This window comes from Oncorhynchus gorbuscha, linkage group LG24 (assembly GCF_021184085.1).
Source record: "Oncorhynchus gorbuscha isolate QuinsamMale2020 ecotype Even-year linkage group LG24, OgorEven_v1.0, whole genome shotgun sequence".
NCBI lineage: Eukaryota > Metazoa > Chordata > Actinopteri > Salmoniformes > Salmonidae > Oncorhynchus > Oncorhynchus gorbuscha.
Window position 1 is genome coordinate 23,507,417 of NC_060196.1, and position 13,167 is coordinate 23,520,583.

Sequence of the window (13,167 nt, forward strand, 5' to 3'; positions counted from 1 at the left end):
TAGCATGGTTATGGAAAGTGGTGTTTCATAAGAAAATTACGCTAATTTCCCCTGTTTTTTCTCACCATTACATCAAGTTGAGTAGGAAATCGACGCCGTTGCAACCTGAATGGAGAATGTTTTATGTTTGAACCGGTCCACGGGGGGATACAAGTGTAGCCTGCTACATTGGCTTCCTTTGGACGGTAAGATGAAATGACTCAATATCGCCATCTGCTGGCCTTATGGCTATTCATCTAACTCAATTTAAACTCCAACTGCACTACAAAGTAGTCTTTTGCAGAATATCATCCCTCGCCTACTTTTATGTAATAACTATAGCTATTTGTTAAAACAGCAGTAATCAAAGAAATATCGATCTTAAAATAGTCTGATTTTGAATGCATAACAAGCTAAATCATTGCCATGTTATCTCAAAGGCTATAAAGTACAAATTCAAACAGTCCAAAAACACACACAATTCCGGGCATTTGAATCGAATGGTAGAGCTGTGTTGATTTGTACACTGATCCAGCAACAATCTGGATAGTTTCTGCCACTGAGGTACAATAAGAAGCTGAGTTTTATCTGTGCCTTTTTTGCCGCTCTTTGATGACGTACACAGCGGAAGAACACATGTGGTATTTTAGTGCAACGCATCATGGCTACTGTACAAGTCAGTGAGGCTGAAAAAGTGTATATTTTGCATGGTGTACGGGTAGGTGGTATTCTGAAAGATATTGTTACATGCTCTTGTTCAGTTGACCTTTTTGCGTGAATTCATTGTTTTATGGCTAGCTGTCTTTCTTTACCACAGCGAAAGGCATCCTCTTGGCATAGCTAGCTAACAAGCTAACGTTAATGCCAGAATGTGACAAGATGTTGTCCTTATGTTCTATGGTAATTTCTTTCACCAGGATGACTTACGGGTTGATGGACGAGGATGCGAGGACTACAGACACATGGAGATTGAGACAGACATGGTGTCAAATACAGATGGCTCAGCCAAAGTGACACTGGTAATTTCAATGCTCCTTGCAAAACAATGTGGCACATCAAAAAGCTAACACCGTGGGATCTGACATGTCAGACAGTGAGATACATGTATCATATCCCTGCATTCAATATATGTCTTGTCTCTTGCAGGGGCATACAGACGTGCTAGTGGGAGTCAAAGCTGAAATGGGAAAGCCAAGGCCCATGGTCCCAGATGAAGGCTACCTGGAGTTTTTTGTTGATTGGTGAGTGCATCGTTGTTTTGCTTGGAGTACCGTATAATTCTAATATGTCGGACACTGGTGGTAGTGTTGTAACAAGTCATTTATGATGAATCGCCCTCTTCTTGTACCGCTCCTAGCTCTGCCAATGCCACACCAGAATTTGAGGGTCGGGGTGGTGATGAGCTGGGCATGGAGTTGAGCAACACCCTGTACAAAGTGTTCAACAACAGATACAGTGTGGACCTGAAAAGCCTCTGCATCAGCCCAGGGGAACACTGCTGGGTGCTCTATGTGGACGTGCTGGTGAGTGACTGACACGGCTACCATCATCAAAGTAGAGGTCTTAACAGGTTCTCAAATGGATCTGTGGCTTTCCCACCCGATGTGATATGCATCGATTTAATTATAAAACAAAACATTCCGAATGGACCCAAGGACAGTCAGACCCGTTCCGAAAAGGCCTGTGTACAAAACACACCCGTGCCGTTCAGATCTGAGTAGAAAGAGAGAAAGAAACCTCCAACCTGGTGCTACCATCACCCTCAACAAAAGAACGGTATTGGCCAAATGATCCACAGTTACATGTCCTTAACTGCCTATAACAAATGACCAAAAAACTATTTGTTTCGACGTGTAGCATATTCAAAATTTCATAGCCTGTTTTATTGGTTTTTACTTTCCTAAAACAATTGTCGACCTCACGGTTCAGATGTTGGAGATTTGAGCACTTATGCTTTAGGGCATTGCTTGCATTTAGGATATTGATATATATATATATATATTTTTTTTTTAATATGAAAGAAGAGAAGCTTAGGCCTTAGAGAGACCGATGGAGAGAAACCGGCTCCGTGTTCCCAACACCACTGCATTCTTTATCCTTGTCAGACAGGCTACTACTGCTATACAGGAGGCAAATTTGTTAATTTTCAATCAGATTGTTATGTATTTTTTTTAAATAAAGATAAGCATTACATTGTTCGATGAATAAAGGGGGAACTCTGGTAGGCCTAAAATATTCTTCCTCACTGCAAGTTCAACAGCAGGTGTCAATTGAAGCTCTGGTGCCAGGGGCGGACTTAGTGATTTGGAGGCCCCAGGAGAGCAGTCTGATTGCCAAACAAATCACTTCAAAAAATAGGTCACCTTTACATGTTCATCCAAAATAATTCCAGCGTCCGAACAGTGCACTGTGCACCTGCCAGCTTCTCTTCAAATCGCAAGTGGCTGAAACTACTGTATCTCACCGGAGAAAGCACCTGAGCGAGCGAAACAGCGCCCCTCTCTCTGTCTTACTATATGTAGCCCATGTATCTGATTTTTGTCTGGCCCACAAAAATTGTATTGCATGCTATACTCTTTTTGGCCAGACAGCATCGATACATGGGCTACATATGCTTATCATTTGCCTTGACGATGGTGGCAGTATTATCAGCAGCACCTGTCTTTTTACAAAATAAATGCGTATTGTATACCCTTCGAGTCTAAGGGCCCGGGGCTGGGTTTCTCCTAAGCGAGCCTCTTTGACAACCAGGCTTCCTTAATATGGGTACGCCTGGGGAGGTTTATGGCAGAAAAATTGCTAAAAAGGGTGGAGATGTAGCGGGGGGACTCTGATTTACACTGCATGTCAAACCAATGAAATGCCTTGCTTGGGCGGAGCTCCAATAGTGCTCACTAGATTAGTGTCGTAGGTGCAACAGTGTGTGCAGATTATTTTTTACAGTCTATGACGGGAAATCGCTGATTTAAAACCTCAGCAATTGTTGGCGTACGTCGATTTTTGTGTATAGAGCACACTTCTGACAAGACAGATTCATATTTTCCCTCCGGGTGTTCTTTCATTTTCTACAATGTTGCAAACCAGCGTACTGAATAACTCCGCAAAATGTCCCTCCCGGTCTGAAAACAGTGTCGAACCTAACACGTAGCACAAACAGGCATGTGTGTGTGGGAGGGGGGGGGGGTTTAAAATGTAACGTCCAATCAAAATCTTGCTGCTGGGAGCCAACGGACCATTCAAACCGTTTTTGCAATTCTACAGACCTCCCAACGGAGGCGTGACAGTGATGTGATTTTGGAGGTATTGCAATGCTACGCTTCTACTAAGCTAAAATATGGAATTGTTTTAAGATGTTCATATCAAGGATAAGTTGGCTATCTGATTTAGAATTTTAGGACTCTTGTAGGTATACTTTTTTTTAAAGGAAACATTGAATTTGGCTTAACTGCCATTAGCCCATAGAAGTACATTGAATAACAGATTCATACATGGGGGGGAGACAATCACAAATTTAATCAAAAGGAAGAATGTTTTGAAGTGTCTGTCCTATATCTGAGAGAGATATGGGGAAAAATGTAACCAGTTTATAATAGCAGTAAGGCACCTCGGGGGTTTGTGGTATATGGCCGCTGTATCCAGGCACTCCACGTTGCGTTGTGCTTAAGAATAGCCCTTAGCCGTGGTATATTGGCCATATACCATAGCCCCTCAGATTCCTTATTGCTTAAGTAGTAGACCTTAAGTAGACCGTTTGGACACTACAGACGATTTCATGACGACTGAATTTCGAGATGTCGCCTGGTCTGACAAACACAGCTGTAGTTCTGCCACCTTCCGCTGCAGATGTGGAATGTCGACATCAGCAGATGCGGTGGATTGAAGTGCAACCATGTAAAAATAAAACAAACTCCCTAGCTTTAACAGACAGATTTTGAGTGTGATTGTTTTGGTCATTTATTGTCTCGAGGAGCATGGGGGTCCACCAAGCGGATAAATCATATATAAAGCAGCAGTCAAAAGTTTGGACACCTACTCATTTAAGGGTTTCTCTTGACTATTTTCTACATTATAGATTAATAGTGAAGACTTTAACTATGAAATAACACATGGAATCATGTAGTAACCAAAACAAGTGTTACACAAGGTTTTTCCTAGTCATGGTTTGAGTGTGAGTAGCCCCTATAACAGGCCTACCAGTAATTATATTTTTATTGCTACAAATACAGCATTACAATTGGAACTTAATTAGGCTGAAGAAAATGTCCCAGATTGAACTAAAAACACGTATTGCATAGTTAAAGACCTGGTTTAAACCTTCACAAAAGTTTTGAACATGCTAGGCCTATATTGCAGCAATTACCAACAAAGGCGAGTTCCCACTGTAGGCCTACAAATGACAGCAAAAGGCTAATGATATTTATTTTACAACAGGTCTACTTGAGTAGCGGTGCGTGGGTAAAGTCACTAGGGAAGTCGAGCCAGAAAATGTGAAGGCATATTACAATATGTGTTATGATAATTGCATTGTTTGCTCTATAACCTGTTAGTTCATGTACTGTACCTTGCGACCGTGATATATATAGGCCTAAAAAGACAGTGGCAGAATACATTCAACCATACCTTTGTTTCATCACAAAACCTGGAGAGCGACCTCTGTCTAGTGAAGTCCACAAAACAGGAAAGAGTTGACTGAGCTGAGCGGGAGCTGCCCTCCGTAGGGCTGGGTGGGCCAAGAGACCAGAGGTGGCAGGAGTGTTCGGGTTGGGATGTAGGGTTTGCGCATAGCCTGAAGGTCGGGAGGGACAGTTCCCCTTGCAAAGTGTAATTGGTCTCTTTTATTTGTGTGTGAAGTAATCACTTTTTATTTTGTTTCTCAGCTCCTGCAGTGTGATGGAAATCTTTTTGATGCCATCTCTGTTGCAATTAAAGCAGCTCTCTTCAATACAAAGTAAGGTGCTAAGCTTCAGTTACCACTTTGCTCATTAAATTGCAATAAATAGATGCTGTGATTTCATAGTCTGTCCTACAGAGCTCAAACAATAGAACATCTAGTCCTGAGTCAAACACTTTCTTCACCTTTCCTCTCTCCCAACAGAATTCCCAAAGTGCACATCTCTGAGGATGAGGAAGGAGTGAAGGAAATAGAGCTGTCAGACGACCCCTACGACTGCATGCGACTCAATGTGGAGAACGTTCCCTGCATCGTGACCTTGTGCAAGGTGGGTTCTGTCATTCACATTGCAACACCTGCTGAGATGGTATTAGTGTATCAAATCACATTTACATGAGTTTAGTTTAGACAAAGGATAGTAAAGCTGGACGGTTTTGTCCACAAATGATGGTTATTCACATATTATTTGTGTGTCCTCGTCTCACTCCAGGTGGGCCATAGGCACGTGGTGGACGCCACGCTGCAGGAGAAGGCGTGTTCAGTGGCCAGCCTGATCATCTCCGTCACACACAAGGGGACGGTCACCTGTGTCAGGAAGGTGGGGGGGGGCAGCCTGGACCCAGAGAGCATCTTTGAGATGACCGAGGTGAAATAGGATGCCTGTGCCCTTTTTCATACTATCTGTCCTCACCCAGGCAAACTTATTTGCATAGAATGTTCAGTTGTATCAAATTTTAACCTTATCGGCACATCACAAAGTTGGTTACACAATTATACCTTTTGTGTAGAGGAAATTCATTAAGTGTGTGAATGTACAGTTTATTTTGTTTGTGAATGCATTGTGCAATTTTTATTTTTGCAATTACAATGCAGAGTGCATTCGCAAAGTATTCAGACCCCTTCCGTTTTTCCACATTTTGTTACAGCCTTATTCTAAAATAGATTTTTTTTAAATCAGCAATCTACACACAGTACTCCATAATGACAAAGTGAAAAGAGGTTTTTAGACATTCTTGCAAAAAATTAAAATAAATAAGACAAGTATTCAGCCCCTTGCTTGTTCACATAATTATTAAGATCCTTTGCTTTGAGCACTGAAATTGAGCCCAGGTGCATCCATTGATCATCCTTGAGATGTTTCAACCACTTGATTGGACATGATCTGGAAAGGCACACACCTGTCTATATAAGGTCCCACAGTTGACAGTGCATGTCAGAGCAAAAACCAAGCCATGATGTCAAACGATTTGTCAGTAGATCTCAGAGACAGGATTGTGTTGATGCACAGATCTGGGGAACGGTACCAAAACATTTCTGCAGCATTGAAGGTCGCCAAGAACACAGTGGCCTCCATCATTCTTAAATGGGGGAAGTTTGGAACCACCAAGACTCTTCCTAAACGTGGGCACCTGGCCAAACTGAGCAATCGGGGGAGAAGGGCCTTGGTCAGGGAGGTGACCAAGAACCCGATGGTCACTCTGACAGAGCTCCAGAGTTCCTCTGTGGAGATGGGAGAACCTTCCAGAAGAACAACCATTTCTGTAGCACTCCACCAGATGGAACTTCTCCTCAGTAAAAGGTACATGACAGCCCACTTGGAGTTCGATAAAAGGCACATAAAGACTCTCAGACCATGAGAAACAAGATTCTCTGGTCTGAAATCAAGATTGAACTTTTTGGCCTGAATGCCAAGCGTCACATCTGGAGGAAACCTGGCACCATCCCTATGGTGAAGCGTGGTTGCAGCATCATGCCGTGGGGATGTTTTTCAGCAGCAGGGACTCTGGGACTAGTCAGGATTGAGGGAAAGATTAACGGAGCAAAGTACAGAGATCCTTGATGAAAACCTGCTCCAGAGTGCTTAGGACCTCAGACTGGGGCAACAGTTCACTTTCCAACAGGACAATGACCATAAGCACACGGCCAAGACAACGCAGGAGTGGCTTCCGGACAAGTCTCTGAATGTCCTTGAGTGGCCTAGTCATAACCCGGACTTGAACTTGATCTAACATCTCTGGAGAGATGTGAAAATAGCGGTGCAGCGACGTTCCCCATCCAACCTGACAGAGCTTGAGAGGATCTGAAGATAAGAATGGGAGAAACTCCCAAATACTAGTGTGCCAAGCTTGTAGCGTCATACGCAAGAAGACTTGAAGCTGTAATCGCTGCTAAAGGTGCTTCAACAAAGTACTGAGTAAATGGTCTGAATACTTATGTAAATATGATATTTCATTTTTTTAAATGTTTCATATACTAAAGGTTTATGCGCACACACACACACACACACACACACACACACACACACACACACACACACACACACACACACACACACACACACACACACACACACACACACACTACCATTCAAAAGTTTGGGGTCACTTTGAAATGTCCTTGTTTTTGGAAGGAAATTACTTTTTTTGTCCGTTTTTAAAATAACATCAAATTGATCCGAAATACAGTGTAGACATTGTTAATGTTGTAAATGACCATTGTAGCTGGAAACAGCTTTTTTTATACAAAAAAAATAAAATTTTAAAAATCTACGTACAGAAGCCCATTATCATCACATCCAAGTTTATCATTTAAAAAATCATTAGCATAAAGCTTTTCTGATTTATGTTAGCACAGCTGAAAACTGATTAAAGAAGCAATTAAACTGGCCTAAGAAGCAATTATACTGGCCTTCTTTAGACTAGTTCAGTATCCGGATCATCAGCATTTGTGCGTTTGATTATAGGCTAAAAATGGCCAGAAACGAATAACTTTCTTCTGAAACTCGTCAGTCTATTTCTTGTTCTGAGAAAGGCTATTCCATGCGGGAAATTGCCAAAAACTGTAGATCTCATACAACGCTGTGTACTACTCCCTTCACAGAACAGTGCAAACTGGCTCGAAACAGAATATAAAGAGTGGGAGGCCCCGGTGCACAACGGAGCAAGAGGACAAGTACATTAGTGTCTAGTTTAAGAAACAGATGCCTCCCAAGTCAACTGGCAGCTTCATTAAATTGTACCCGCAAAACACCAGTCTCAACGTCCACAGTGAAGAGGCGACTCCGGGATGCTGGCCTTCTAGGCATATCTCAGACTAGCCAATAAAAGAGGCAAATGAACACAAACACTGGACTGAGGAACTCTGCCTAGAAGGCCAGCATCCCGGAGTCGCCTCTTCACTGTTGATGTTGAGACTGGTGTTTTGCGGGTACTATTTAATGAAGCCTCCAGTCATTTACAACATTAACAATGTCTACACTATTTCTGATCAATTTTATGTTATTTTAATGGACAAAAACAATAATTTTATTTCTGATCAATTTTATGTTATTTTAATGGACAAAAACAATAATTTCTTTTGAACAAACAGTACCAGTCAAAGGTTTGGATACACCAACTCATTCCAGGGTTTTTATTTATTTTTCCTAATTTTTGTAGAGTAGTGTTGAAGACATCAACTTTGAAATAACACGTATAGAATCATGTTTGTAACGAAAAAAGTGTTAAACAACTCAAAATATATTTTGTATTTGAGTTTTATCAAAGTAGCCACCCTTTGCATTCTCTCAACCAGCTTTACCTGGAATGTTTTTCCAACTGTCTTGAAGGAGTTCTCCAACTCATCCCAAACCATCTCAATTGGGTTGAGGTCAGGTGATTGTGGAGGCCAGGACATCTGATGCAGCAATCATCACTCTCCTTGTTCAAATAGCCATTACACAGCCTGGAGGGTCAGTATCCTGTTGAAAAACAAATGATAACGCAAATCAGATGGGATGGCATATTGCCGCAGAATGCTGTGGTAGCCATGCTGGTTAAGTCTGCCTTGAATTCTAAATTAATCACTGACAGTGTCAACAGCAAAGCACCATCACACCTCCTCCTCCTTGCTTTACGGTGGATGTCCTTTCACCTACTCTGCCTCCACAAAGACAGCCGTTGGCACCAAAAATCTCAAATTTGGACTTCTCAGACCAAAGGATAGATTTCCACTGGTTTAATGTCAATTGCTTGTGTTTCTTGGCCCAAACAAGTCTCTTCTTATTGGTGACGTTTAGTGGTGGTTTCTTTGCAGCAGTTTGACCATGAGGGCCTGATTTCACGCAGTCTCCTCTGAACAGTTGATGTTGAGATGTTTGTTACTTGAACTCTGAGGCATTTTTATGGGCTGCAATGTTTGAGGCTTGGTAACTCCTAATGAACTTGTCCTCTGCAGTAGAGTTAACTCTGGGTCTTTCATTCCTGTGGCGGTCCTCATGAGAGCCAGTTTCATCATAGCGCTTTATGGTTTTGTAACTGCACTTGAAGAAACTTAAAGTTCTTGGTTTGACTGACCTTCATGTCTTAAAGTAATGGACTGTCGTTTCTCTTTGCTTATTTGGGTTATTCTTGCCATAATATGGACGTGGTCTTTTACCAAATAGGGCTATCTTCCGTATTCCCCCTACCTGGTCACAACACAACTGATTGGCTCAAACGCATTAAGGAAGTTAATGTAGTTAAGAAGGAGCACATGTTCATTGAAATGCATTCCAGGTGACTACCTCAAAGCTGGTTGAGAGAATGCCAAGAGTGTGCAAAGTTGTCATCAAGGCAAAGGGTGGCTGCTTTGAAGAATCTCATTCAAAATACATTTTGATATTTTTAACACTTTGGTTACTACATGATTCTATATGTGTAATTTCATAGTTTTGATGTCTTCACTATTCTACAATGTGTTTTTTTTATAAAGAAAAACCCTTGTGTGTGTATCTATCCAACACTAACATATTCTGATGCTCTGTTGTGTATCTCTACAGACCGGGAAACGGGTAGGGAAAGCCCTCCACGCCCCCCTCATGGAGCTTCTGCAGGAGGAGGAGAGTCTGGGAAAGAAGAGACAGAAAGTGGGCTTTCTTGGTTAGCATCACTGTTTTTGTAAATGTTTAATATTCTAATAAAGCATTTTATTTGTACAGTCTTTTTCCTTGTCTGTTTTCAGAGAAAAGTATTAAAGGTATTTATTTAAAGACTCATGAAATCCTTTTTGTAAATTCCTAATTTACAATTGTTATTTCAGAGAGCTAGCCTTTGAATACTTATGTTTTATCACAATGTCTAGACTGATATTAACTGAAAAATATATGAAAACCGAACTACACTACTGAACAAAAAATGTTTTAGGGAATGTTCATTGAACAGTGGTTAATATACACTGCTCAAAAAAATAAAGGGAACACTAAAATAACACATCCTAGATCTGAATGAATGAAATATTCTTATTAAATACTTTTTTCTTTACATAGTTGAATGTGCTGACAACAAAATCACACAAATGATCATCAATGGAAATCAAATTTATCAACCAATGGAGGTCTGGATTTGGAGTCACACTCAAAATTAAAGTGGAAAACCACACTACAGGCTGATCCAACTTTGATGTAATGTCCTAAAACAAGTAAAAATTAGGCTCAGTAGTGTTGTGTGGCCTCCCCGTGCCTGTATGACCTTCCTACAACGCCTGGGCATGCTCCTGATGAGGTGGCGGATGGTCTCCTGGGGGATCTCCTCCCAGACCTGGACTAAAGCATCCACCAACTCCTGGACAGTCTGGTGCAACGTGACGTTGGTGGATGGAGCGAGACATGATGTCCCAGATGTGCTCAATTAGATTCTGGCAGTCAGGCTACCTCTGGCGAGCACATGGAGGGCTGTGCGGCCCCCCAAAGAAATGCCACCCCACACCATGACTGACCCACCACCAAACCGGTCATGCTGGAGGATGTTGCAGGCAGCAGAACTTTCTCCACGGCGTCTCCAGACTGTCACATGTGCTCAGTGTGAACCTGCTTTCATCTGTGAAGAGCACAGGGCATCAGTGGCGAATTTGCCAATCTTGGTGTTCTCTGGCAAATGCCAAAAGTCCTGCACGGTGTTGGGCTGTAAGCACAACACCCACCTGTGGACGTCGGGCCCTCATACCACCCTCATGGAGTCTTTTTCTGACCATTTGAGCAGACATGCACATTTGTGGCCTGCTGGAGGTCATTTTGCAGGGCTCTGGCAGTGCTCCTCCTGCTCCTTCTTGCACAAAGGCAGAGGTAGCGGTCCTGCTGCTGGGTTGTTGCCCTCCTCCACATCTCCTGATGTACTGGCCTGTCTCCTGGTAGCGCCTCCATGCTCTGGACACTACGCTGACAGACACAGCAAACCTTGCCACAGCTCACATTGATGTGCCATCCTGGATGAGCTGCACTACCTGAGCCACTTGTGTGGGTTATAGACTCCGTCTCATGCTACCACTAGAGTGAAAGCACCGCCAGCATTCAAAAGTTACCAAAACATCAGCCAGGAAGCATAGGAACCCAGAAGTGGTCTGTGGTCACCACCTGGAGAACCACCCCTTGATTGGGGGATGTCTTGCTAATTGCCTATAATTTCCACCTGTTGTCTATTCCATTTGCACAACAGCATGTGACATTTATTGTCAATCAGTGTTGCTTCCTAAGTGGACAGTTTGATTTCACAGAAGTGTGATTGACTTGGAGTTACATTGTGTTGTTTAAGTGTTCCCTTTATTTTTTTGAGCAGTGTATATTAAAAAAAATAAAAGTGATTATAATATTTTCGTACTGAGGACAAGATTTTAAACCAAAGTTTATTGCCACAATCTGATGACCCTTGGCTTCTGGCTAAAGGTTTGGTTGTTTCCTGTAAAAGTCCCTCAACAAATACTCAATGGTAACCACTCCAACCTTCCAAACAATCGGTCTTCCGTGGTTCAAGGTTATAACAAGCTACAAGATGGGATTTAAAAGGTCACAGGTTTTAGCCAAAGGATTAATAATGTAACTTTTCCCCATAACAACAAGGAAGCCTTTTGTCTTTTCTTTGTAAGTTTTAGTGTTTTGGATTGATTACCTTGTCTATCCTAAAAAAAACTATTACTCACAATATCACACTGTACACTTTCACAGACCACTCAAAATGTCTAATTAATTAATTAAAATCATTGTCAGAGAAAACGTTTGGTAATGTCTAAAAATACATTTACAGAGAAAAACCTTTGGCAAACAGCATCAACAATGCAAAAAAGCTAAAAGTAACTCAAGGTTACTCATTAGATGCAACCCTGCTCCTAAATCCATGGCACACCAGTGGCCCAGGGCAACATTCATTCTATTAAGTACATACTAGCATATAAAACAAAGATCAAATACAATCAAGAAATATACACAAAAACCAAGTCCACCAGTATTGTAAAATCAGAAGAGCAGCACCATGTGCTGTAAGGAAGCGTAGACTCAGAGGCTGGAATGAAATGTAGTACCAGTGTTGTCTGATGGTCTTATGCAGTAGACAACACACCACTAATACAGACGCCCGGATTGTTATGCAAAGGCACATTTCCGCTCCATTTCTACACTGCAGTGAACTTGCAACAATGTGAAATAATTAACAGTAGTCCATCTCACAGTACGCTAAATGGATTCCTCTCCATCCGAGCCGATGAAGATCTCCGGTTCTAGGATTTGGTCTGCACCCGACAGTCGAATCGTATTTATATCCCCAGTGCTCTTGAACGTGCACAGCTCATTGTCCACCATCCTGCGGTCCATGAAGCCCATGCTGTTGTGACGGTTTATGGGCGTGCGAGGTCTTGATGGCATGAAGGATTCCGACGGGTCCAGGAAAGGTCTGTGCATGTCTTTCTCAGGCACCAGTTCAGGCTCGTGGTCTGCAGCAGTCTCTGTGATCTCTGGCACTCCGTCCTGGAGCGGCATGAATGTCCGGTAGGTGTCGACCGGCTGTACTTGGAAGTGGGCCTGGACGGTGCCCACATAGCTGGGCTCGCGGAGCAGGTGGCCATACACCATGGTGTCTTCGATGGAGGCGTAGACATGAGACTCATTGTCCGACCGGGTTTTGGGGAACATGCCGTCGCCTGGGATGAAGATATTCCCTTTCCTTACGAAGATGGAAGCCTCATTGACCATCGTTCTTTTCTTCTTCCTGTAAAGCACGAAAGAGGAATACAAATGGTTGAGTCAGACAAACTACAGCAGGGGAAACAGCGAAGTCATGGATTGACCTTAACATCAAAGCTATACAGATTGTTTTGGTGAGGCAGGTGTTCTCACCTTATCACCAAGCAGACGACTGCCAGCACAATGAGCATAAGGAGCAGCACTGCTCCCACAGCCCACAGAATGGAGCTCTGGAGCAGCACTATAGAGACACACACAAGAAGATAATCATGATTAGAAATGGTAAGAATTAGACAAATATAGCAGCATGTACTGTAGCAATGAAATGGGG

The 13,167-nt window shown here is 42.5% G+C and overlaps 2 protein-coding genes across 2 annotated transcripts in view; one reads left to right on the forward strand and one right to left on the reverse strand.

The window, feature by feature from the left end:
- The first annotated feature begins 553 nt into the window (after positions 1-553).
- exosc7 (exosome component 7) lies at positions 554-9,829 on the forward strand. Its single transcript, XM_046326785.1, has 8 exons — positions 554-697; positions 897-998; positions 1,126-1,220; positions 1,337-1,502; positions 4,857-4,927; positions 5,075-5,198; positions 5,361-5,516; positions 9,669-9,829. Exons 1-8 carry the CDS (start codon positions 641-643, stop codon positions 9,771-9,773), a joined length of 876 nt encoding a protein of 291 aa, XP_046182741.1. The 5' UTR covers positions 554-640; the 3' UTR covers positions 9,774-9,829.
- A 1,659-nt stretch (positions 9,830-11,488) lies between these two features.
- cdcp1b (CUB domain containing protein 1b) overlaps positions 11,489-13,167 on the reverse strand; it is a 29,923-nt gene continuing 28,244 nt past the window's right edge. Inside the window, exons 11-12 of the mRNA XM_046327480.1 lie at positions 12,990-13,077; positions 11,489-12,861 (exon numbers count right to left, since the gene is read on the reverse strand). Coding sequence (XP_046183436.1) covers positions 12,330-12,861; positions 12,990-13,077 — 620 coding nt within the window. The 3' untranslated portion in view covers positions 11,489-12,329. The remainder of the gene's footprint in view (positions 12,862-12,989; positions 13,078-13,167) is intronic.